This window comes from Herpailurus yagouaroundi, unplaced genomic scaffold (genome assembly GCF_014898765.1).
Source record: "Herpailurus yagouaroundi ecotype Mexico unplaced genomic scaffold, PumYag 203, whole genome shotgun sequence".
NCBI lineage: Eukaryota > Metazoa > Chordata > Mammalia > Carnivora > Felidae > Herpailurus > Herpailurus yagouaroundi.
The window spans coordinates 31,489,370-31,515,638 of record NW_024412434.1 but is presented as its reverse complement, the minus strand read 5'-3'; the positions used below and the strand labels follow the sequence as shown (position 1 = coordinate 31,515,638).

Here is a 26,269-nt window from a genome sequence, read left to right as displayed (position 1 = left end):
GACCTGGTGCCCATCTGTGTATTTTCGTGGACGCTACTGGCCCACAGTAGGGGATCACATTCTTAAAGGAAACCGTGACCCGCTCCCCATCCCCAAATACGATTAAGGAATCCTGAAAGAAGATTCTAATAAGGAAGCCCGGGTTGCGCAGCCCAGGCTGGGGTGGGGCGAGTACTGGGGTGCCGCCTCACAGGCTGGGCTCCGGCTACAGGCCCCGACTACACACAAGGAGATAAAAACTTGCAAAAGCAAAACAGAAACCCCCAGAACTGCTGCTTACACAGTCTCCTGAAAACACGATGTCCGTTTTGCTCAATACTCGCGGCTCTCACGGCGGTTTTAAAATGAGGTTTCCTGTGACTCTGACCGACAGGGTGGAGCGCCTTCACCGTTTGACAGAAACTTTGGAACCAAGATCTCCGCCAGAGCCATGCAGTGGATCAGCACAAAGCTAAAGGAGGCTCAGGGGAAAGGTACCGAGTGCCGGCGGGAGGGCGGAACCCCGCGCGGGGGAGGGGGGCGCCTCTCCTGCTTCGGTTCGTCCCGCCTCGAGCCGCGTGCGACACTCCCCGCTAGCCATCTGGCCTCGGGGTTGTGACCAGGGGTGTCCGAATCCATGCGGTCCCCTGCCGGGGAGTGGCGGAGATGCTCAAGTGACCGCGTGGCGTCCCTCCGCCACAGCCAAGGAGAGCCGCGCACACGCTGGGCTGCGGTGGCAGGCCCCAGCACCTGACCCTCCCTTGTGCCTCCGACACTGATCTGGCTTGTACTTAGCACACCTGAGACCTGGATTCACTCGTGACCGTTCTTTTCGGCGAAAACCAGGAACTGGCAGATGCCTGGGCCGTTTGCGCCTTCAAAGCCCGAGTGTGTCCTTCCCGCACGGTCCACTCCCTCCCACCAGGGGGAGGCCTCAGGATCGCAGAACCATTCTTTCCTGGAGTCCCGCCACTTGGCACGAAACCTTCAAAGGCTCTCGTAGTTTAGCGCATATAAGCCCACAGCGTGCGTGGCCCTCTGATGTCGCGTTAGGGTTTGGAGATTTGCCGCGTGGGTGTGCGCGTGTCTGGGGTTCCGGTGCTGGAACCCTGCCCCTGCCCCCGGGGCCCGCTGGCTTGCATGGTCCGGCAGGGGAGACGTGCTCACCAGCCACAGGCTCACCCTCGCGGTGTGCGATTTCCCCGTCACTTTCGGACGACTGGTGTGATGTGGGTGCGAGGCAGCTTTGCTGTGGCGTTGAGGCGACCTTCCAAAGCGATGAAGGAAATGCCAGGTTCCCTCATGTTTACCTCAAGGTCTTGCTGTTCTGTGGGGTCTTTCAGTACTCTCGTTTCTTAACGAAGTCCTCCGAATCTTTTTGCAGCCGGTATACTTTTTCCTTTACGATTTGAGCTTTTTTTTCTAAAGCATCCTTCTATGTCAATGTGTTTGATCCGCTGGAGTTGATAGGAAGCGTCAGGTCTGAGTTCATTTTCATGTGGAGAGTCACGTGGGTGCCATGTGCAAAGTGTCTAGTCTCCATCACAGACCAGCTATGTGCAAACTTACCGGGACCATCCGTGGGCTACTGGAGTCACCGTGGGGCACTGGGTTACTGACCCCTGCAGCGTTCAGGTTTATGAACAATTACGGATAAGCCGGTCCTCCTTCCACTTTCCAGCCATTCGTGGCCTTGTGAGCTGGCACAGAAATAGAAGCCGATTGTTAGCGCCCGCCAAAACCCATGTGGGGTTTTTTGAGAGAATTACATGTAATCAAGAATTTGCAGGTAGACTTGACATTAAAAAAAATTTTTTTAACGTTTATTTTTGACACAGAGCATGAACGGGGGAGGGTCAGAGAGAGAGACACAAAATCCGAAGCAGGTTCCAGGGTCTGAGCTGTCAGCACAGAGCCCGACGTGGGGCTCGACCTCACGAGCCGTGAGATCATGACCTGGGCCACAGACGCCCAACCGACGGAGCCCTCCAGGCACCCCTTATCTCTTATTAAAGCATAAAGATCTTACATATCTTCTGCTAAGTTTACTCCTAACTTCTTGATATTTAAAAAAAATGTAAGGTTTTTTTTTTTTGTTTTGTTTTTTACGAATTGCTGACATATAGAAATACAGTTGTTGTAAACGGAGCATATGATCAGTAATGTTTTACACACTCTTAGATCGTGGATCTGTCTTTCACATCCATGGACATCTTTCCATGTGCATACAACCTTACACTCGCGGGTGTGCGTTTTACTCCAGAGAACTCTGAAGAGCTGCTCTGATGGCGGGATTCCTGCCGAGGCCTCGGCCCCAGTGAGAACAGGGGACACTGTCAGTGCTCCTTGACGAAGCATCCCTGTCCTCTGAGGTCTCTCTGCAGTTAGCGTTTGCTGTTGGTCTTTGGTAAACTTCCGATACTTGAGGCTACTGGTGTTCACTACGTGTTCGTTTGGTCACAAAAGGATACTTTGCCTTTTTCGTATCTTATGAAACCATCTCGTAAGCCAAAATGGTATAAAGTGAAGAAACGATTCACTTATGCCAGAAAATTCCTGAGCATCCCTAGACCCCCCACCCCCCACCCCACCCCCCCCGCCCGACCACTTAGGACACACACGCTGCTAAGGGTGCACGAAAGAAATTGAGGTGAAGCCCAGAGGACACACAGCTCAAGGCTCGCGTGGCTGGTGTGCGGGTCTCGTGTGCGGGTCCCAGGGAAGGCGCCCAGTGGCACCAGTCTCACTGCCCCTGCCCACTCCCTGCAAAACAAAGCTCAATGCTCTTTGAACTTTTTGTCATGTTTTTTGTAAAAGAAAAAATGTTTGGTCTTTCATAAAATGTTTGGTCTTTCATAAAAGCAGGGTAGCTGCACACACTTTTGTGTAGACCGAGGTGGTCGCGTGCCTTTTCTGCACCTGGTTTCCTGCTCCCTGGCCCCGCACAGGCCGGTGTGCAATATCCTGTGATGGCCTTTCCCTTAGGTGATTTACCGCTGTCCTGTCCCCGGCAGGTGCGGGGTGCCAGCCTGCTCTGTCGTAGGAGGTCTAGGGGTGTGGGGGCTCCCTGCGGAAATCGGGGAGACGGGAGTTTTGCCCTGCTTTCTGGAGGGCTGAGACCCCGCCCCCTCAAGCCTCCTGCTTCCTTCATAGGGAGAGTGGAGCACGGTTTCCCTGACGTTTACAGAGCTGCTCCTGCTGTCTTTAATCTGTTCTGGAAGCTCTATTCTAGGAATTTTCGGGTGCCTGTGGCGCTCATAACCCCCTTTTCCTGCAGATGCTGGTTACTTGTGTCAGTGCCTGTCCTCACCCCGTTTTCCTGACCGGGGCTGACTAGATCTCTGCGTTTATTAGCAACGTCTAAGAACTAGTAATGCAAATGCATCCAGCCTGGTTTTGGTCTCAAAGAACCGCCACGGGCTTTGGTTCTTTCCACGACCGCCGGTTTCGTACATTTCTTGTTTGGGGTCTTCTTTTCCCAGTTCCCTAAGGACGCTCATGCCCTTAACTTCTAGCTGGTCTCGTAGGTGCGCTCGTGAACCTCTGCCTCCCGTAACATTTCACCGAGGCCGGCTCGTTCTGCAGTTGGCGCCAGTGTTCTGATTCCAGCATTTAGGGAGACACTCAGTCTCAACTCTTAGGGCGCTCCTTTCCGGGCTCTGCATTCTGGGGGCGGATCACTTAGTGCAGGTAACGGCACCGCTCGGGTTGAGTGTGCGAGGAGGCCACGCCTCCACCCAGACACTTTCTCATCTCTGCCCTCCGCCCCTGGCACAGTCGTGTGCGGTGGTCCCCCAGGACTTGTCCCACCTCGTCAAAAGCCCTGGGAGAGATCGGGGGCCTTGCCTCTGCTCAGAGGTGGGGTGGGGGCACCAGGCATCGGGTCTCTGCCCCGCACCCCTCCCCTCCTTCCTCGCTGCTCCTTCTGTCCTCAGCGTGCAGATCATTTGCTCTGACACCCCTTATTTTACAGGAAAAAGGTTTATGACCGATGATTGCATTTGCGTGCTGGGAATAAGCAAAAGAAACCTCCTTTTCCAACCTGTGGCACAACTGAAGAAGGAAACAGACTTTGAGTAAGTAAATAAAACAGCGCGTGTAAACCTCACTGCCCTTAGAAGTGTGAGCGACAGAGGGACGCCGCTGCTGGGGTCAAGGTCAGTAACTCGTTATCGCAAGTGACTCAGGAATTAACACAAGACGTAGAAGCGGCAGGATTTCTAGGAGCGTATAAAACGGTGTTGCGTACCTCGTGAAACTGCTCGATCGTCCACCCCTCCCTGGGCCGCCTCGGCTGGCGCGGGCAGTCCTCACGGCCGCTTCCTCCCGTCCACAGGCACCGGATCCCCAAGGAGCAGTGGTGGCTGAAGCTGCGGCCGCTCATGAAGATCCTGGCCAAGTACAAGGCCAGCTACGAGGTGTCCGACCCCGGCCAGCTGGAGCACGTGCACCACCGAGGCCACGAGGAGCCTGCCGCCATCTAGACGCCGCCGGCCCGCACCGCCTGGCTGGCGCTGCTTCCGACTTCCCGTTTACTGCCAGTTTTTGTAACACTTAAGTTATTTATCGGCACTTCGCGTGAGTTCTGCTGACATTAACACCCGGTCACAGAGCCCCCCCCGTCCTGTCTCCCTCTCCCCGCGGACCCCAAGGCTCCAGCACGACTTGTCTGCTGCGTCTCCTACTGTTTCTCGCTTTCAAACATGTGTATCCAGTAGAATTAAACGTTTGGCTAAAACTCCAACCATGGGACTCAATTGAGTTTTTTAGGTAGGCACTTAAATCCTCAGGATAAAGGTTTTGTCGGCAGTTTTACGGGCAGGTATTGACGGAGTGTTTTGACAGGGATCAGTGCACGTTCCGAGTCATCGCGGGCAACAGAGATGCCGCTTTGACACACGGTACACTTGCCAGGTGCGTGGAGGTGGCCCAAGTCCCAAAGTGACTCCACACGTTGGAGTAAGTGATAGAAACTGGGAATGTGTCTTCAGAACGAGGTGAGCTCACACAGCGGACTTCATTCCCAGCCGCACACTGACGCCAAGGTTCTCCTACCGAAGAAGCAAGTCAGTGTCCGGTGGGACCCACGCTCGGGGCTGTGGGCCGTCACAGGCAGAGGGACGGGGACGGCCCTGCTTCCCTGAGGGCAGTAAGATGGTCACCTCACATCTGTGTTCAGTGAAAAGCATTCCTGCCTGTTCTGTCGTCTAGAGACGTGAAATGACCCGGGCTACAGACCCGAATGCAGGAAAGGCATCGTCCGGAGATCTGCTGAGGGGCGGAGAGGCAGACGGGGACCAGCACCGAGCGCGCTTTCTGTCTGAAATATGCACAGTGAGCAACACGGGAGACGGTGGGAGAAGGGTAATGCTTACCAGGCCGCCCTGGGTATCACCCATCTGTTCCAGACTTTTCCACGGGGCCTGGCTGTGACCACACTGGTTCACACATCAGTGCACGTTGGATACCTCTGTTCACTTATTTTTTAATAAGGGCCCCAGGAGCTCCTGTAGCAAAAGGTCATTTAAAATAATGACTAAAGAAAGTACGGGTGAATCAGAGTTGCCCTTTATTTTTAAATTTTTAAAATAAATACTCCATGATTTGTAGGTAAAATAAGCACTTAGACGATGAGAAACTCTGAGTTATAATCTGTGTGTCTCTAACACTGAATACACCATCATGATCATCTCTTTCCTTCTAAGGGAGGAGTTTGGTCTGACCGGCCACACAAGAGTGACACATGACCAAGATGGGGTGGGGGAGGGAGGGACAGTAACTTTCCCACCTTTCAAGTTAAATTAGCTCAGGCTTCCCTTCAAGGGCCATGCCTGCCTGTCATCCCATCCCAGTCCCGAGCACAGACGTGTTATCTGACTATCCATGACGGGTCCTTAGCGATTTTTGCGTTCTCCGGTCCGAGCAGGGCCAGGCCACGTGTGCCCCTCCCGACGCCGAGGTACCTGGAGGGGGGGTGGGGGTAGGTCAGGGTCAGGGCCGTTCCCGCACGCGAGCCTTCGCGGGCCGCAGGCTCCGGACACTCGTCACGCGGCACTTACTTGTCGCTCACGGCGACGAGACTGTCGTGGCTGACGGCAAAGAGCTGCTCCCGGTGCACCTGCTTCAGCTCGTCCGAGAGGCCGTACAGGAAGTGGTCCAGCCCTGCGGGCATCAGAAAAGCCAGTTCCCACGCTGACCTGCTCCAAGGGCACCCGGTGGACACTCTTGCAGCAAAGGTCAAGCTGTTGCATGGCCCCTTCCCGCAAAGCCTCTCCCCCCGCCAGGGGCGGAAGCCACGCTGCGGAGGGGTGCCCCTCTGGCACCTCTCCCCCGCACCCCTGGGCCTCAGGCCACTCAAGCCCTGGAGTGATGGAGCCCCCAGACCCTGCCCGAGCGTGTGTGTCACCGAGGAGGCGGGGACCTGGCAGAGCTCAGACCGTGTCCGTCAGGAACAGCAAATACCTCTGTCTGAAGGAGGCACAGGGGCGTCCACGGAGGCGAAGACGGAGAGCTTGGCCTCGTCGATGTCCTGCTGTGTGAATCGCCCAGCCTTAGCCCAGTCGACGGCCTTCGCAAAAGACTGGAGCGTTTCTGTCGAATGCGGGTCCCTAGGAGGCCAGAGAGACTCACGCGTTCGCCCCTTCACCCTTACACCCTCTGATTTCACAAACAGAGGAAACCACGTGGACAGGGAAGAAGGCTCACGCGGACCAGACCCGCTGAGGATGGCTGGATAAAGCCCCTCAGTTCCTTAAGGAGCACCCAGAATGTCCTCATAAGCAGCCGTAAGCGGGCCAGTCTGCAAGGACAGCCGGGGAGCCCTCCCCGCTCTGCGCACAACAAGTCCTTGAGGCCCCTCGGGACCTGGGGGAGGCGGGGGCGGCAAACTCCTCCTTCCAGCGGATTTCTAACTCGGGTCCGCAGAAACTCAGGAACTGGTCTAAGGAAAGGGCGGGAGCAAGTCAGGGCACGACAGCTCCACGCCCGGCACCCACACCGGGCCTCTGGGATCGCTGGGAGCCCGGAAAGCTCTCAGCTCCTGTCCTCGGCAACTAAATCTTGGTCTCGGGTAATCGCAGTATTTAAGCCAAAATGTTTCCCGTCACTACTGCGTCTCCTAGACACGAACAACCCAGAGGACACTGCTGGGCGTGGTTTTGCATCCAAGAAGCGAGAAACAAGGGGAAACTCGCCCGCCGCGCGTACACGCAGCCCTCGGGTGGTGAGCGGGGCCGGTGGCGGGGAGCGCGGGGCCCACTCACCGGTAGGAATAAAACGTGAACATCCCGTCGCGGCCGAGTCTAGCGCCTGCGCCGTAAGCGCCGCCCTTCTCTCGGATTTCTGTGTGCAAGAACTTGGCCGTCACGAGACGCGCGAGGACCTTGAGGCTGAGATGGATCAAAGACCGCGTGTTACAACCGCACCCTTCCCACCAGAAGGCTCTCACTTAACAGTGACACACGCTACGCCGTCCCCTTCTCTAAGGCCGAGAACACACACGGGGAGAAAAATCGGACACGAGTTTTCAAACGGGGGCTGCGGGGAGAGGTGGGGACAGGGGTGGTGGCGCCCCTCTCGACTTGGGACAGCGCCCAGGGGGCACTGAAGGTCTCATCGGGTGAGGCCCCGAACCTCATCGCTCGGGCACACGGACAGACCCTCGTTCATCTAAACCCCCACCTGCCCTCTCTCTCGCTCTCTCCCGAAACACGGGGAGCTCTTCGGTACGTTTCTGCGGGGACCCTCCCTGAGAAAACACTCCAACAGAGCGAGTTCTACCGGTGGGTCCCACATTCCTGTTGGGGGCTCACGTCCTGGCGGAGAGAGCTGGAAGCTTCCAGCAGGCATCCTCACAGGACAGAGAGCGGCCACGCCCGGAGCCCCCCAGCCCTCCACACGTTAACTGGAGGAGTGAACGGGTGCCCCTCCGGACGGCGGTGGGGGAGGTGCTCGCCTCGTGGGCGCTCCGGGCCAGACCTGGGCAGACGGGCTCCCCGCATCCCAGCAGGGACCGGGGGTTCACCCCCATGTATTGTCAAATATTCTGTGTGATATAAGGAACACAAGTTCACAGGTGGAAAACTGTAAAATACAAAGGAAGGGGGAAAACGATACTCCTCCTCCCCAGGAGTGCTTACGACACGTTCGTGCTTTAAATGTACTTAAGAGTAGAACTGCGTTGCCTGGTCTGCGTGGCTTAGTGTACAGAGCACAAGTTCCGTTCCTACGAACGTAGACCCCCCTCTCCCTCGAGCCCAGCAGCAGCCCTGCGCCCTCCTGGGCCCTCCCCGGCCCCGCACCTGGCGTGGTCCGGGTCCATGTAGGGGGCGGTCCTCACGCATTCGCCCACGTGGTTCACGGGGAAGGGGAGCAGGAAGTGTGTCTTCATCTGGTGTGGTTTGAAGGTGGGGTCCTGAGGGGACAGGCATGGCCGTGCTGGCTCCCACTTGCAGGCTCACGGCCAAGGGCAGGGCGCTGACCCCCGTCGCTCCTCACAGCTTCTTGCTTTACGATGAAATATCCCAACCCCGACCCAAGGAACACGTAGTTCCTCAACTAGGAGCATTCCCTCCTACGTGGTCTCTACCCAGCCTGCTGCGTGACCCCGTCTTTGCATTCGTCCCCAGACACACGTTAAGTCTTCGTATCTGTGATGAACCACACCACCGTCACAGCCCCTAAGGCAGCGTGGGAGGGGCCGCAGCGCCGACCGCACAGTTCGAGGTGAAGGCGGCCGACCGGGACGCCACAGGAGCACAAGGCCCCCGGGACGTGTCCCCCACACCAGCAGGGCACGCACAAGCCGCACTGCTCCTCCCAGGTGACAGGGGCCGTGTGAACTTACCGTGATCAGCTTCCTTAGGACTCGGGGGCCGCTAATGTGAGTGCTTCCACTGGACCCACTGGGGGCGGGTTTCTGAAAATAGTTTCCAAGAGAAGTGAGAAAGCCCCCAAACTCACCTGATACACTTCAGGTCTGGTCACGAAAATTCAGAGCCAGTGACAGGCGTGAGGGCACACATGCTAAGTGTTTTAAACCAGTGTAATGTCTGCAGGTTCTCAGAGCCTCAGGGAGAGGCAAGGCTGTCGCTGGAAGACAGGCCGACCAGTCCTGACCGGGGAACGGGCACAGGGACACAGCGGAGGGGGGGCAGAGTCCTGTCTGCAAAGCCTGTGGATGGTCACCCTTCCCCGCACGAAGATGCACTCTGCAAGCTAACAGAGCAGACTGGCCTCTGCCTGGGAGGCCGGGACAAACGTCCGCGCGATACAGAGTCCCCTTGAGGGGCCTTGCCAGCAGCCGGGAGACCCGCCTGAGCAGGAGGGTTTCTGGCTGCTCTCCCGCTAGCACAGAGGCTCTCAAACCCACTGCTTTTCCGCATCAGGAAAGCGCCCACCGCAAAGGCCCACGTGACAAGAAGGGAACGCAGGATGGAAGGCCGGACGGTGGGGTTTGAATTAAGCTCTCACCTGGGTTGACACTGGGCAAGCTACTTAACCCTGCTGTCCTCTGCTCCCTCCCCTCAACGGGACATGATGGGGGCGGCCGCAGATGTAAGCACTGGGGCCCATGCCCGGCAAGGGCTCACCTCGACCACGGACAGGTGCCCTGGCTTCCACTCCGCCTTACTCCGACCAACGTTTCGAACAAACTTTTCGACCTCTTTTTCTGCCAGAGACATCTGCTGAGGCATAGCATTCACGGAGCATCTGTTCAAAAAGCCATATATACGTAGGAGAGCTTTACTGAAAACATAAAACACTTTTACTAATTCATCACGTTTTGTATGAACGACACAAAGGAGTGAATACTACGTATTTACTTTTTGTACCAAATAATGTCTGAACTGTTAAAGAGAAACAGTAGCCAAATACAAAAGCAATAGAGCCGTCTTCTCCAAAAAGGCTCCCCCGTTATTTCAGTGCTGCAGGTGGGGACCAGCCGTCAGGACACAGTGGCCACACGCCTGACACTGACTGAACTGTGTCCTTGTCCCTTAAGGAGAACACACAACGTATCGCCATCTGCCAAGGGCTTACGTTATCTGAAGGTGGAAAACCTAAATTACTGTCTCGGAGGAAAATCAATTTGAAAACATGCACCGGTCATTAAAGCGGAGAAGTTTAAGTTGCCAAGGAATTACCATGCTCTCCAAAACTATTCTCACACAAGTCTCCTCCATTCCACGGCGTCACAAACCCTGCTATCACGTACCGGTTGCTTGAACGGCACAGACCACAGATGTTGTCCCTCTTTTCCTTTGGACCCTAGCCCCCGAGTTCCTGTCTCTAACTGTAGGTACACCCAGATCGGTGCTAACTGTTCCAGACGCTACACCGACTGCTTCGCACACAGTCGTTCATTCCCTGCCATAAATACACGAAGCAGTGTTTTATGGAGAAGGAAACAGAAGGTCCGAGTGGTCACAGTGCTTAAGACACCTGCCCTCCCAGGGATGCCTGGGTGGCTCAGTCGGTTTAAGTGTCCGACTTTGGCTCAGGTCATGATTCTCATGGTTCATGGGTTCGAGCCCCGCGTCAGGCGCTGTGCCGACAGCTCGGAGCCTGGAGCTGCTTCGGATTCTGTTTCTCCCTCTCTCTCTCTGCCCCTCCCTTGCTTGTGCTCTTTCTCTCTCTCTCAAAGGTAAATAAACATGAAAACAATTTTTTTTGAGGACAACTGTCTTCCCAGTGGTCGGGGAGAACCTGCCGTGATTCCTGAGGACCAAAGGGGAAGACACTGGGGAGCTCTAGAAAGACTAGAGGCTAATCTAGATCTGTGTCCTTGACAGTGAGATGCCAAACATACACCGTCAGTCATTTTAAAATTCCCTTCACGCTCACGGACCTGAGGGCTCAGGGCCGACTGACAGTCACGGGTGCCACGGCTTCCCTCATCCCATCAGGCACCTGTTCTCACGAGAGACGCTGCGTGTTCACTCTGGTCTCGAGCGAGCGGACCTTCCCTCGGGCTCACCGACTGCTTGCTTATGGAGCATGTGCGGTTTTACTTGTGGAACCACCGTAACTAAACGTGTGCAAGAACTCTACTTTGCAGTTGTTGGGTTAAATTAGCTTGCTTCCTCCCCACCCTCCACAGCTGTTATTATTCTCAAATATGTTTCTCCCGTGAAGAACACGTTCTTGGTTATCAGAGGGCGTGAGGGTTAGAATGCGACTGCCGAGCGGAAGGCAGGTTCGTGCTGCCGCCTCGAGGGAGACACGTCTGACGGCCGCACTTTGGGGAACGGGGAGAGCGGGAGGAGGACTGCCACGAAGCCGGCGGGAGCCCCACCTCATGTTGTCACGGTTCAGCACGTGCTTCGTGATGCGAGGCAGCTTCCTCAGGACCTGCCCGATGTCGCTCATGCCCATCATCCTCTTCATCAGCTTCACCTGAGCCGGAGAAAGCCACACCTGCACGCGGGCCCCCAGGCACCCGTGCCCATCCGGAAGCCAAACCCCGACTCGAGAACCTGGCCGTGCCGTGTGTGGGACTCGCCGGCCAGGCTTGGGGGTGGGGGGTGGGGGGGAAGGAGGTCAATTACAGGAATCTTTCCCTGTAAAATGCGATCGGCTGGAGTTAGCTCTCCTGGGACACAACAGTCCGGCACCAGCGCTGGAGGCCCCGGCCGGTGAGTCACCTGGTCCATCCCGCTGAAGGTCTCCTGCAGGTCCCCCGCCGGCGTCAGGGTCCTGCCGGCTCGGACCATCGCGTACAGATGCCCCGAGTCAGGCACTCCGTTGGACAGCTCTTGAGCGGACATCGTAACCAACACTCGGAAATATTCTTCTTCTTCAAAGCGTGGGCTTCGGGGAAAATAAAAACGTATTCAGTTCCTGGAGACCCGGCCACACCCCTTTTGAGATCCGGAGAGTTCATTAAATGTCGGTTTCCAGACGATGCGAACACCGTCAGAAATTGTACACGTCCACAGGAATGACAACTAGGATGCAGGCAGAAACCACAAACGACAAACGAGTAACAACTCCTGCTTTCACAACACTGGAGACTCAGCCCCCTGATCTAGCCCCGGGAGGAAGGTCTTTACAGACAGTTACCTGTGGAATATCTCCCTCCACAGCTGCATCATGTCGGGCAGGTTTCTATCGAGGCAGAAGGATGAAAACAGCACACCCTAAGCCACGCAAAAAGGAAGAAACGACGACTTAATTTCAGGGACAAAGAACACGCTGGAGCAACGCCGCGGAGCGCCCAGTGACGCAGAGGGAACCGCTACCTGCTCGTACACGTCCAGGTGCGTGCCATCAGGGATCACGTGGGGCGACGCGGCCATGCCCCCCGTTTTCAGCTCGATCTGCTGAGCCTGCTGTCTGTAGTCCAGAAGGCCGCAGCCCAGCCTGTCAGAGCAAAGAAGGGTTCCCCCACCGCCGGTGTGGTCTGGGCCGTGTCACCCTCCGCTGTGAGCCGCTGGCACGACCGTGGCCACAGCCTCCGGCGACCCGCGTCCACGCCCCTAACCACACCTGCCCACCGCTCGCGCCCCATTCCAGGCGGACACGACGTGTGCGGGGACTCCCGTCAGCGGCATCCCGCCCGCCCGGCCCACGGGCGGCCACCGCCCGGCACTAAGCGCGGAACCCCAAGCCCTGCTTTGCAAGGCCGAGCTTCCCACGTTCTTAATGCTTCCTGTTCTCTCTGCTTCTAAAACGTTCTGGCCCAGATTTCATCTGCTCAAGTGTTTGGTCTCAGAAAGGAGATCTGGAGAACCGGCCTCTGTGAGCTTTTAAGAAAAGAAGTCCTCTCGGCACGGGTGATGCTTTTGCAAGAAACAGCCTAACCCTAGCTCCCAAGGTAAGAGAGGCCGGAGGCCACGGTGACACCCGTGAGGCCCCCCAGAAACGGCTGTGCCGTGAAGGACAAGTCGGGGGGCTGTGTTCAAGCAAGGGCAAGAACGCCGCAAAGGTCGGAGGTGCCTTCCCATGACCTCTGCTAGGGTGCACGGGACATGAAGCCCACGTGTGTGACGGGGCACCAGCCTACTTGCTACGGGGTTCCATCCCCCTGGTGTCCCGGCACACGGACACGGAGCTGCGGCCCCGCCACGGCCAGCCACGGAGACCCAGAAGAGGAGCGGGCCGTGGGGCCACGTGCGGCCTGCCATGATCTCAAATCCACCCGGACGCCCGCTCTACCAGGGGTCATGGCGTCACACAGCTCAGTGGAGGCCACATGGCCTCTCCGGGTCACCCCACGCCTACGTGGCCGACGTGAGGACGTTTTCTGATCAGGACACCGTTGTTTTCGCAAAAGCACTAGGGCTTTTCCAAACTAAAACGACTCGCTAAAAGGTGATCGCCGACGCACCGAGACACAGCAGCTGCGCGTCCGTGCAGAGACCCACCCCAGGCTCTTACTTGGTGAGGACGCTGCAGAAGAGGGGCACGTAGGGCCGGAGCTCCTCGGGAAGGGTGTGCAGGCTGCAAAACGCTCTGAAGTACACCACGCCGTTGGTGGGCTGGGCGCAGTACTGCACGGGGGTCTCGCCGGCTGCGGGGGCACAAGCAGCCCACTTCTCAGTCACCTCCTCACTCTTCGGTATGCCCTCCTCAAATGCTCCCCACCGAGGACACCCACACCCCCGGCCAGGCCCGGACGGAAGGGGCGTTCCTCGGGCCCTGCGGCTGCCCTGCCCACCGCCCCCCCCCCCCCCCCCCGCGTGCGGCCGTCGGCGCGGTCTCGGGGGGGCTGGCTGGCAACACCCGACCCCGCTCCCTTGCCCGTCCCATGTGCCCCCCGTCCCACGGTGAAGACGTGGGGGACGTTAACCCCGCTTCCCAGAGGCCTCGTCCACTTATGTGCACACACACTACCCGGTGGTGGTAAACACAAGGAGCCGCGTTAAGACAAAGCGGAAGCGAGGGTGCTTCTCAAGACCAAGGCGATCCCATGACCCGAGTGACACAGCCCACGTGTGGGCTCCTCAGGCACGTGCCCCCACTTGCCCACAAGCGGCAAAGTGGGCGAGACGGGAAGGAGCCGGCAGGGGGCATCGCCACCCCCCCCACACCCCCACTCCCAGCACGGCCACGCGCTCCAGCTCCCCACGCGGCCGGCCACCTCCCCCGGACGGGGCTGGCTGGGCACGAGGGTGCCGGCGTGGACACAGAAACAAGACCGAGCCTCCCGCTGACCTGCCAGGGCCACCTCCAGGTGCGTGAGCGGGATGGTGGGCTCAATGTCCGACACCTTGAGCGCTGGCAGGCAAGACGTGTCCTGAGCTTTGCTCTGCTGAGTCTGTAATTCCAGACCTAGAACCACGCAGAGTGACGAGCAATCAGGGCAGGAGCTGGGAGGTCTGACGACCCGCTCGCCTGCGCTCGGGCCAGCCCTCAAGGATGGCAGCCACCCGGGGCACCGCGGCTTGCCAGCTCTGCCGTTGCCGAGCAAACCCAACTCGGCACGACAGCCTGCCCGGGAGGCCGAGCTTTCCTAAGTGCCCTCCTGCCCACGACGTGAACGGAGAGCTGTGCTGGGGCCACTGCTGTGCTGAGGGCCGGGCTGGGCTTGCTCGGGCTCCTCTCCACCCCAACAGACTGTACTAGAGCCTGAATCCTCAGCCCACTGCTTTCAGACCTCCAACCCATTCCTTGCTGGACCGGAATTTCGTAACTTTCGCACTTGCTTTGTCTCCTTTCAGCCGTGCCAGCCTCAGCACGGTGCGTGTGCAACCACGGGTTTTGCACGTTCTGCAAATGCTCCAGCAGACATTTTCTCGGCCTGACCTCTCACAGCTCCCCAAAGAGGGGAGAGGCCCCTCCTTCCGGAGTCACAGAACCTCGCAGCCCGTCAAGGCGGGAACCCCAGAGGCTCGGCGCAGAGTCTGCAACGGTGCACGAGGGAAAAACACTGCACGGTCTCCAGTTCTGTCAAACAAACAGCTTCATTTCTCGCGCGTCCGAGGAGCTGAGTGGACCTGGCCTCCGCATCTACCTCCGAGGTCCCGACACCTGACAGCAGACTGCCAGCCTGTCCCGTGGGGGCCCATCCCCGGCACAGCACCGTTGCCGAGGCTGGCCCACAGCCCTCACTCCGGGAGACGCCAAGGAGTGGGCTCTTGGCGGCTTCCTGCAGACTGCCAGGCCCCCACCAGCTGTGGGCTGACTCCCCCACCCTGCCCCTCCACGTCACCTGGGCGTGCAGGCGGGAGCTCAGGAGCCTGCCCCGTCCAGGCCTAGGGCCCCCTGGTCCTGGGCGGCACCCTCACCTCAGCACCTGCTCTCCCAGAGGGCCCGGGGTCAGCACAGAACTCTCCGGCAGCCCGTCCTCTGCCAGGTGACAGGCTCCCGACGGCGGGGCCAAGGCACGTGACCGGTGACGCAGACGCCCCAAACTGGAAGACCGTTCCAAGTCAGTCTCCCGCCCCACCGTTCCCACCGCGCTCCTCTACAGAGTAAACTCGGACGCACAGACCCCTCGGGCTGCAGTCCACACCCGGGACGTACTGGCCAGAAAGACCCCTCACGTGCCCCAGCACCGTGTCACACTTAACGGAACTGCGCGGTGATCTGCAAGCGAAAAACACGTTTCCGTAACGTGGGCCTCCATCCGCTCCCATGCGAGTGTGGACCAGAGCACGTGGGTTTTCTTGGAACCGAGCACATTTCGGCGGCCAGGCCAAGAAGTCTGGCGACTCAAGGAATGTACCAGGTCCTGTTGCTCAGGCCTACGATTACGCTCCGGGCCGCAAAGGGCTTTCATCGGAAGTGGAAAACGGGTGGGGCTGCAGCAAACTAAAAGCTTCTTCACAGCAAACTATCACAAAACGAAAAGCAGTACGGAATGGGAGAAAATATTTGCAAATTACATGTGATAAGGGGTTAATAGCCAAATATATGAGAACTTCTACAATTCAGCAGCAAAAAAGCCTGAATAACCTGATTGAAAGTGGGCAGGGGATGTGAACAGACGTTTCCCCAGAGGAGTCATCCAGAAGGCCGACAGGCCAAAACGAGAAGATGCTCAACGTCACAACCACCAGGGAAATGCAAATCAAAACCACCACGACCTGTCAGAGTGGCCAGAATCAGGAAGACCAGAAGCGCGGGCTGGTGAGGGTGCGGACAACGGGGAGCCTCGGGCACCGCCGGTGGACGGAGCGCGGGGCAGCCGCCGCGGAAACCAGACGGAGGTCCCATTCCATCACAGGATCGAGCAATTCTGCCGCCGGGCATTTAACTAAAGAAAACAAACTCTCGCTTGAAAGGTGTCTGTACCCCCACGTCCGTTAATGTTGTCCACGACAGCCAAGATAAGGGAACCACCTGGGAGTCCATCGATGGGGGAAGATGTGGTCATACGTACAATGGATTATATTCAGTCGTAAACAGAGGATGAACTCTTGCCGTGTAGGACGATACAGAGGGCATCATGCCAAGTGAAATGAGGCGGAGAAAGACAGACACCTTGTGACCTCACGCACACGTGGCATCTGAAAAAGCAAACGCCAAGCTCGCAGCGCCGACAGACTGGTGGATGCCAGAGGTTGGTGGGAGGCGTGTGAGGGATGGGTGAAAGGGTCAAAAGGTACAAACTTACAGTCTAAAGTCACGGCACGGACCGCACAGCACGGGGACTGTAGGTGAGAACGCTGTGCTGCATGTGTGAAAGTGGCTAAGACAACAGACGTCACGAGTTCTCATCCCACGAAAGACAAATTGCAACCGTGTGGGGACAATGCTGACTAGCTGCCCTGTTATCATTTTGCAAGATGTACAAATGTCAACTCACTGCTATATCCTGAAGCTAAAATAATGCTGTACCAGCTGTATCTCTTCCTTATGAACTTATTAATAAATCCATTTAGAAGACTGTCCTCGGACAGAGAACATATCAGATGTTAAACGTATCAGAACAGACAGTACAGCTGACCTCAGCCAAAAGGCCAAGAAGCAATCAATTAATTACACCTCAGTTTAAAAAAGGAAGACGGAACTTGACGACCAGCACTCATAAAACAGAAGGAATTATTATTATATTACTCACAATTAGCGAGCTCCGTTTACGATTACTCACAATTAGCTGGCTACATTCATGAAGAGCTTAAAAGAGCCGTATGCAAAAACCAGAAACCAGAACTCCAAGGTAAAGAGTAACAACTTACATGCTCAAATTACCTTTACTAGATAGACTAAATCATCTGAACCTTAGCGTTACTGACTTCCTACCTAAAGCCAACTCCGCTGCCCGATAAACCTGATAATCCCTCACGTGATCCCAGCCAACTGCTATCCTGGCGGGGTGGCCGTGTCCCTGTGTGCTGCAGATCTATTCTGACAGACTTTATTTATTCGTGTAATTTACCTACACCAAAACCCACAGGTTTAAAGATACAATTCAATAAATTCTACAAACGCGTAAAGTTGTATAATCATCACATTGCGGTATCATTTCCACCCCCAAAAAGTTCCCTCCTGGCTCCCTGCAGGCAACCCCCGGGCTCACACGCCTTCTGTCAGTATAGTTTCACCGCTTCTACAGTTTCATGTGAATGACTCACTGGGCAGCAGGCACTGTTTCGGCCTGGCTAACTTCACTTAGCACAATGCTTTTGAGGCTCTCGTCACTATGAAGCGCATCGTACTCTGCTCCTCTTTGTGGCTGAACAGTGTTGTCACTGCACAGATATACCGGGCTGATGGAAATGTGAGCGGTTTCCAGTTTGTGTGGACATGTGCTATCGTTTCTTTTGGGCACATCATGTGGAGGAGACCACTGGGCCTTACGGTGTGTTTAGCCCAGGAAGGGATTAGGTACCCGTCTCTGTCTGCACCCAGGCCTGCGCCACCCGGCCCCCCGCCGTGTGTCACGACCGGGGGGAGTATGTTCTGAACTCCCCAGTGGATGCCTGAAACCATCGATAGGGCCAAACCCTGTATATACGTACGCATAATCAAGTTCAATTCATAAAGTCGGCACAGCAAGAGTGACAACAACTGATGGCGACACAGAGCAGTGACAACAATGAACTGAAAAAAAGGTTACGTGAACGCGGTGTCTGGCTCTCTCCAAATGCGTCCTTGTGCTGTGGGTGAAAGACATGACAGATGCAGGCACCATGACACAGCTCTGACAACGCACAAGCAGAATCGCTCCCAGCCCTCGGGTGACCGTGGGTCACGGGGTGTGTGTGGGGGGCGGACCACGGTGCCTTTCCTCTCTAGCGCTCCTCCTTTCCTCACCCACAGGATGAAGCTTCTGAGAACAGGGCGATCCTACTGGGGTTGAAGCCATCGCATCCAACTGTGACCTTTGTCGGTGCCCAATAAATACGTGTTAGTTCAAATGATACTTGCCTCCAACTATCCTCTCGTTTCACAAAGTTCACTGGGGTTGGGGGAAGGCTAGGGAATTAGGACGAAACTAAACATCTGACCTTTTTCATAGATCTGCTTCTTGTCTTTCGGGGAAAGACAGTCGATCTTTTGCTTCAGTTTTTCTGTCTCCTTCTGTGTTTGTTTCTCAAAATACTTGTCATCGGGTTTCATCAACAAAGTCAGCTTATGCGGATTATTCTGCAAAAGGCACAGCAACAAAAAGAGAAGCTGAAACAAGTGTCACTGGAGGCCACCCTGCTGACGAGCCGCTAGCGCCATTCCATGGGCCGGCAGGTGCACCACCCGTTTTAAATAGCCATGACGATAGAACATAGCTCAAAGGTGGCCCTACGGAAAGTGCACGAGCCGCGTGAGACCCCAGCCGTCACCCTCACACACGCTGTTCTTCTCACTACTGGGTGCTTACTGTTACGGTTACTAGGTCTAAACCAGGAACCTATCGATGTTGAACATTCTCTTTATACCTTACTTGCACATTTGGACATTATAAATCTTTGACTTTAGTCTAAATCAAAAAGAACTGAAGAAACTAATGTAATGTTTATCTAGACTTCTTAAAGGTTAGAACTAAATTCTTCAGGATTTTGTCAATTATGAGGACAAAGTAAATATCCACCTAATGTAAAAATGTTAGATTAATGTGCGTCTCTCACTCAACAACACACACACACACAGCACACCTGTCTGTAGCACTACAGAGAGGAGAGAGAACCGCACTACAATACAAACTTTATACAAAGTAACCTGTAGTCGGGGCGCCTGGGTGGCGCAGTCGGTTAAGCGTCCGACTTCAGCCAGGTCACGATCTCGCGGTCCGGGAGTTCGAGCCCCGCGTCGGGCGCTGGGCTGATGGCTCGGAGCCTGGAGCCTGTTTCCGATTCTGTGTCTCCCTCTCTCTCTGCCCCTCCCCCCATTCATGCTCTGTCTCTCTCTGTCCCAAAAATAAATAAATGTTGAAAAAAAATTAAAAAAACAAAAAAACAAAAAAAAACAAAGTAACCTGTAGTAACAGATGGCAGGTCGAGTGGCCGACCTATGCCCTACGTCCAAAATATGTGCCCATAATATGTGCACAGTGCACAACCGAGCGACCCTTCACTACACAACAGTCCAAGCCCCATGGTGAAGCCTTCTAAGTCCCACCACATTCATGGTCATCTTCCACGGAACACACACCAAGTACAATGCCCTAAAGCAATGCAAACAAATGAGCAAGCATCAAAAGAATCCATCATAAAGACCAAAATACCCACACGTTTAAGGGACTGTTGTATTCTCGACAAAAGTCAAGGCTTCACCCAGGTGAATTCTACCAAACGTTTAAAGAGTTAACATCTAGGTTCCTCAGACTACTCCAGAAGGCACTACATAAAAGAAAACAGGAGGCCAGTATCCCTGATAGACACAGATGCAAAATCATCAATAAATCATCAGCAAAGCACATTCAACACCAACATTAAAATGATTACTCGCTGATAGAGGCAGAAAAAGCATCTGACAAAATTCAACATATGTTCGTGATAAAAAGTATCAACAAAGTGGAGTTAGAGGGAACACAGCTGAGCACGACGAAGGCCATGCATGGCACACCAAGGGCTGACATCACACTCAAAGGGGAAAAACTGAGAGCTTCTGCTCCAAGATCAAGAACAAGACAAGGATGTCCACTGTCACCACTTTCATTCAACACAGTCCTGAAGTCCCGGCTGTAGCCATCGGACAAGAAATATAAAGGCATCTAAATCAGGCAGGACGAAGTAAAACTGTCACTGTGTGTAGATGACATGATACCATACAAAGAAAACCCTAAAGAGTCCACCAAAAACACTGTGAGAATAAACGAATTCAGAAAATTAATACATAGATATTGGGTGTTTTTATACACCAATACAAAGGTAGTAGAAAGAGAAATTAAGAAAACAGTTCCATTTAGAAGTGCACCAAAAAGAACAGTACGCAGAAATAAGCCTAAGCAAAAAGTCGAAAGACCTGTGCTCTGCAAACTCGGAAACACTGATGAAGGAAACTGCAGACGACACACACAGAAAAGACACACCATGCTCACGGACTGGAAGAAATCACACCGGTAAATGCCTACACTACAAAGCACTCTACAGATTCAGTGTAATCCCTATCAAACCACCAACAGCATTTTCCACAGAACTAGAATAATCCTGTAACGTTTACGGAACCCCAAAGACCCCAAACAGCCAAAGCGATTTTGAGAAAGAACAAAGCTGGACATAGAATCCTAGATCTCAAGATTTACTCCAAAACTGTAGTCATCAAAACAGCATGAGGTCGGATGGCGGAGGAGGAGGACTGTAAGCTCACTTGGTCCCAGGGACACAAGGAAAAAACACCCACATCAGTGCACATAACCCAGAAAACGACCTGGACTCTGGCAGAATTGTCAGTTCTTACACCTAGTGGGGCATAAAGCCTGGAATTTTTTTTATTTTTTTAAAATATTTTTTATTTGAGAGACAGAGCGAGAGTGTGTGCAAGCAGGGGAGGGGCAGAGAGAGGGAGAGAGAATATCTTAAGCAGGGCCCATGCTCAGCATGGAGCCCAACATGGGGCTTGATCCCATGAGCCTGGGATCATGACCTGAGCCAAATTCAAGAGTTGGGATACTCAACTGACTGAGCCACCCAGGCACCTGAAGCCTGTAATTCTTTTTTTTTTTTTTTATGTTTATTTATTTTGAGAGAGAGAGAGTGCATGAGCAGGGGAGGGGAAGAGAGAGAGGGAGAGAGAGAAAGAATCCCAAGCAGGCTCCATACTGTCAGCACAGAGCCTGAAGCAGAGCTCAATCTCACGAACCGTGAGATCGTGACCTGAGCTGAAATCAAGAGTTGGGACACTCAACCACCTAAGCCACCCAGGCACCACCCGAAACCTGTAATTCTAAAAATCAGCATGAGAAGATGTTAGTAAGTGGAGTTCCCACCTTTAAAGAGATAGCACACCAAAAAGTCTTTGCAAATACAGCACTTTGAGAAACGTCAGGGGCAGATAGGAAGGAGAGTGATCGACTCACAGCGAGGCCCAGAGACACAGGGATCAAGGGAGACCCCTCCAGGAACAAGGGACGTGACCGGTACCATTTTCCTTTCCCATCCCCAGCACAAACAATGGCCACCTATGGGAATCAGCAGCACACTGACACTCTTTATGAAACTGGCTTGCACCAAGCCACGCCTCCCCCATGCTTCCAGGGATCTGTTCTTCCTAGTCACACTCGCCTCAGTCCTGGCACTGTGGGCTCCTCCCCCAGAAGACTGGCACAAACCCTGCCAACACCACATCTCCGACCCACGTGTTTTGAAGGACCTCAGTTCCAGTGGCAGCAGGGGAAGGACTCATTCTTCAAGCAGACCACTGCATATCTTGTTCTATCGTGCCCCACACCTGCTGGCGAACAAACACTGCCCACAAGGCAGAGAGAGCCTCTGCAGACAAGCAGACCGAAGGAAGAAGAGGACAGGGCCCAACAGCAGGGCACACAACTCACCTAGGAGACACCCCCTGAAGTGCCAGGCCCTGCGGAGCAGGGGACACTGCACTGCCAGGCACAACAGGGCATCTTCATAAGGCCACTACTGTTAAGAGCAAGACAAGTAGCTCACTTTCTAAACACACGGAAACAGATACAGAAAGTTGGACGAAATGAGGAGACAGAGGAATATATCCCAAATGAAAAGAAAGGACCAAACCACAGCTAGAGACAAAAGTGAAACAGATAAAATAAAAAATACAACTGATGGAATAAACAGCAGACTAGATGAAGCATAGGACCGAATTAGTGACCTGGAAGACAGAGTAATGGAAAGTAACCAAGATAAACAGGAGAGGGGAAAAAATTACGCAAACTGAGAATAATCTTAGGGAACTCGGTGACTCCCATCCAACAGAGTATAGGGATCCCAAAAGAAGAGACAGAAAAGGGGCAGAAAATTTATTTGAAGAAATAGTAGCTGAAAACTTCCCTAATCTGGGGACGTTAACAGATGACAGATCCAGGAGGCACAAAGATGCCCCTCTGACCCAAAATCAACCCGAGGAGGTCCACACCAAGATACACAGTCATTAAAATGGCATTAAGTAGTGATAAAGAAAAAAAATCTCAAAAGCAGCAAGAGAAAAGACATTACACACAAGGGACATCCCCACAAGGCTATCAATGGATTTTTCAGCAGAAACTTTACAGGCCCGAAGGGAGTGGAATGATATATTCACAGTTGAAAGAAGAAAACTCTGCAGCCAAGAATGCTCTATCTAGCAAGGCTATCGTTCAGAACAGAAGGAGAGATCAAGAGTTTCTCAGAAAATGAAAACTAAAAAAGTTCATGACCACTAAGCCAACCCTGCAAAGAGATATTAAATATTAAATATTAAAGGGGACTCCAAGTGCAATTATGAAAAGTAAAAAACACAAATGCAGTAAAAACAAGTGTTTGTGCAAAAATCAGTCAAGGGATTCATAAAATAAAAAGAGGTGCAACGCCATGGGGCGCCTGGGTGGCGCAGTCGGTTAAGCGGCCGACTTCAGCCAGGTCACGATCTCGCGGTCCGTGAGTTCGAGCCCCGCGTCGGGCTCTGGGCTGATGGCTCGGAGCCTGGAGCCTGTTTCCGATTCTGTGTCTCCCTCTCTCTCTGCCCCTCCCCCGTTCAAGTTCTGTCTCTCTCTGTCCCAAAAAAAATAAATAAACGTTAAAAAAAATTAAAAAAAAAAAAAAAAGAGGTGCAACACCACATACTTAAAATGTGAGGGAAAGAGATGTTAAAGAATGGGTTCATATTTAAGTGATGAGTCAACTTAATATAGACTGCTGAATGGAGAAAATGTTATACACAAGCTGAATGGTAACCACAAGTCAAAAACCAGTAATAGATACGCAAACACAAAAAGGAATCCAAGTATATCACTAAAGGAAGTCAACACACCATGAAAGCACGAGAAGAAAGGATCAGAGAAAATCTATGGAAACGACCACAAAACAAGTAACAAAATAGAAGTACACACCTATTGATGTAGAAAATGTTGGGGTTTGAAGCCGATGGCCAAGAAAGAATTCATGAGGTGTGTTTGGTGCAAAAAGTTGGTTTATTAAAGCCCAGGGTGGGACCCATAGGGCGGAAAGCTCCACCGGGGTTGTGACGGGTGACTGACTACCTTCAGGTTGGGAGGGGATCAGGGACAGCACAAACCTCCAAGGTATTTTGGAAACAAGGTTTCCAGGACCCTGAGGGGACTAGCTACTGTTAGGAAAAGATCATTTATTACTGTTTAGTAAACCTTGGTCATGAGACCCTAGAGATGTACATCAGTGAGCCATGTGCTTGGGGAATGATTGCTAGCATATATTTGGCAGAGATAAAGGAAGTTTTCAAAGTAATTTTTATATGTTAAAGTAGACTCACAGGATCCTGGAGGTCAGGATAATGTTAAGCTTCGATTGCCTTTTGCCCTTTAGCAAAGTGTCACTGTCGAGGCAGCAGAGGGAGGTCACTCTGCCTGTGTCAAAGATGGTCAATGGACTATAGGCAGTAAGGACATTTAATTTGTCATTTGCCTCTGTTTCCCACATCACCTATCAATAATTACTTTGATTTTTTTTTTTTTTTTCCGGAGAACGTGTGTATGTGTGCGCAAGTATAGAACGAGCAGAGAGAAAGACAGAGAGAAAGATCTCAAACAGGCTTGCCCGATGCAGAGCTCGATCTCACGACTACGAGATCATGGACATGAGATGAAATCAAGAATTGGACACTTAACGGACTGAACCACCCAGGTGTCCCCATAGTTACTCTGAATGTGAACGGACTAAACATTCCGATCAAAAGAAACAGGGTGACAGAATGAGTAAAAAAAAAAAAAAAAATAAGACCCATCGACATGCTGCCTGCAAGAGACTCATTTCAGACAGAAAGACACCTGCAGACTGAAAGCAAGAGGAATGGAGAAACACCTGTCGTGCAAACAGATGGTGAAAGGAAGCTGGGGCAGAAATCCTTACATCAGATAAAACAGATTTTAGAGCGGACTCTAACAAGAGAGAAAGAAGGGCACCATATGATATTAAAGGGGACAATCTAACAAGAAGCTGTCAAAATTGTCAATATTTATGCACCCGACATGGCAGCACCCAAATACATAAAATAGTTAATAACAAATATAAAGGATCTACTCGACAATCATACAATAACAATGGATGAACAGATCATCAAAAGAGAAAATCAACAAGCAAAAGTGGCTTTGAAATGACACACTGGGCCAGAAGGAGTTAACAGATATTATCCAGAACATTCCATCCTAAAACAGCAGAATACACATTATTTCCAAGCGCACATTGAGCATTCTCCAGAATCACGTATTAGATCACAAAACAAGTCTCAGCAAGTTAACAACAAAAAATCATACACCACAATCAAGGGGGATATATTCCGGGAAGCAAGGGTGGTTCAATATTTGCAAGTAATCAGTGTGATGCATCACATCAGCAAGAGAAAGGATAAAACATACGGCCATTTCAACAGATGCAGAAAAAGCATTCGACAAAGCATAACATACATTCATGATAAAACCCTCGGCAGAGCAGGTTGAGAGGGAACATACCTAACATAATAAAGGCCTTATATGAGAAACCCACAGCTAGTATCATAGTCAATGGTGAAAAATTCAGAGCTTTTCCCTTAAGGTCAGAAGGAAGACAGAGATGTACACTCTCACCACTTTATTCAACACAGTACTGTAAGGCCTGGCCTTAACAGCAATCAGACGACAAAAAGAAATAAAAGACATCCAAATTGGTAAGGAAGAAGTAAACTCACCATAAATTTATGGAGGACATGTGACCATACAGCGAACCCTAAAGACTCCACCAAAAGACCAGAACTGATACATGAATTCAGCAAAGCCACAGGATACAAAATCAGCACACAGAAATCTACTGCATTCCTATATACGAATAACAAAGCAACAGAAACTGAAATTAAGAAAACTATTCCATTTACAACTGCACAAAAAACAGAGTAAAATATCCAAGACAAAACTTACCTGAAGAGTGGAAAAACCCATACTTGGAAAACTATAAATACGGATAAAAAAAATTCAAGGCGATGCAAAGAAACAGAAAGACCTTCCATGCTCATGGGTTGGAAGAACAAACAGTGTTAAAATGTCTATACTGCCCCAAACTATCTCCAGATTGAATACGATCCCTGTTCAAATGCCGACAGCATTTTTCAGAGAACTGGAACAAACAAATACTAAACTCTGTAGAGAACCACACAAGACCTTGACTACTCAAAGGAACCTTGAAAAAGGAAACTGGAGGCATCCCGTTCCAGACTTCCAGTCATGTTACAAAAGCAGGTGCAACTGCAACATTACGGTACCGGCATAAAAATAAGTGAGGACACTTCTCCAAAGACACAGATGGCCAAGAGACACAATGAATGCTCGACGTCATCACTCACCACCAGGGAAGTGCAAGTCAAAACCATAATGAGGTACCACCTCACACCTGTCAGAATAGCCGGACTCAAAAGAAATAACAGGTGTTGGCGAGCATTGGAGAAAAAGGAGCCTTTGCGCGCTTTTGGTGGGAATGTAAACTGGGGTGGCCACTGCGGAAGGCAGTATGGAGGTTCCCTAAAAAACCTGGGGCGCCTGGGTGGCGCAGTCGGTTGAGCGTCCGACTTCAGCTAGGTCACGATCTCGCGCTCCGTGAGTTCGAGCCCCGCGTCGGGCTCTGGGCTGATGGATCAGAGCCTGGAGCCTGTTTCCGATTCTGTGTCTCCCTCTCTCTCTGCCCCTCCCCCGTTCATGCTCCGTCTCTCTCTGTCCCAAAAATAAATAAACGTTGAAAAAAAAAACAAAAAAACTAAAGATAGAAATAACCTATGATCCAGTCATGCGACT

General features: G+C 52.9%; 2 protein-coding genes and 1 pseudogene across 3 annotated transcripts in view; 1 reads left to right on the top strand and 2 right to left on the bottom strand.

Annotated features, from left to right (window-relative positions):
• The first annotated feature begins 371 nt into the window (after positions 1 to 371).
• Positions 372 to 4,723, top strand: LOC121014894 (ATP-dependent 6-phosphofructokinase, platelet type-like). The gene is made up of 3 exons (XM_040451562.1): positions 372 to 473; positions 3,953 to 4,055; positions 4,316 to 4,723. Exons 1-3 carry the CDS (start codon positions 431 to 433, stop codon positions 4,461 to 4,463), a joined length of 294 nt encoding a protein of 97 aa, XP_040307496.1. The 5' UTR covers positions 372 to 430; the 3' UTR covers positions 4,464 to 4,723.
• An 802-nt stretch (positions 4,724 to 5,525) lies between these two features.
• The window catches only part of PITRM1 (pitrilysin metallopeptidase 1), a 44,983-nt gene continuing 24,239 nt past the window's right edge, over positions 5,526 to 26,269 (bottom strand). For both annotated transcript variants that reach the window (XM_040451558.1, XM_040451559.1), the window contains 14 exons: positions 18,378 to 18,516; positions 14,137 to 14,253; positions 13,360 to 13,492; positions 12,222 to 12,342; positions 12,043 to 12,119; positions 11,625 to 11,790; positions 11,276 to 11,376; positions 9,570 to 9,690; positions 8,825 to 8,896; positions 8,280 to 8,392; positions 7,242 to 7,367; positions 6,442 to 6,587; positions 6,039 to 6,141; positions 5,526 to 5,942 (listed from right to left, as the gene is read on the bottom strand). In XM_040451558.1, the coding sequence (XP_040307492.1) occupies positions 5,849 to 5,942; positions 6,039 to 6,141; positions 6,442 to 6,587; positions 7,242 to 7,367; positions 8,280 to 8,392; positions 8,825 to 8,896; positions 9,570 to 9,690; positions 11,276 to 11,376; positions 11,625 to 11,790; positions 12,043 to 12,119; positions 12,222 to 12,342; positions 13,360 to 13,492; positions 14,137 to 14,253; positions 18,378 to 18,516 (1,629 nt within the window). In that variant the 3' untranslated portion in view covers positions 5,526 to 5,848. The remainder of the gene's footprint in view (positions 5,943 to 6,038; positions 6,142 to 6,441; positions 6,588 to 7,241; positions 7,368 to 8,279; positions 8,393 to 8,824; positions 8,897 to 9,569; positions 9,691 to 11,275; positions 11,377 to 11,624; positions 11,791 to 12,042; positions 12,120 to 12,221; positions 12,343 to 13,359; positions 13,493 to 14,136; positions 14,254 to 18,377; positions 18,517 to 26,269) is intronic.
• LOC121014952 (uncharacterized) lies at positions 16,730 to 16,898 on the bottom strand (annotated as a pseudogene).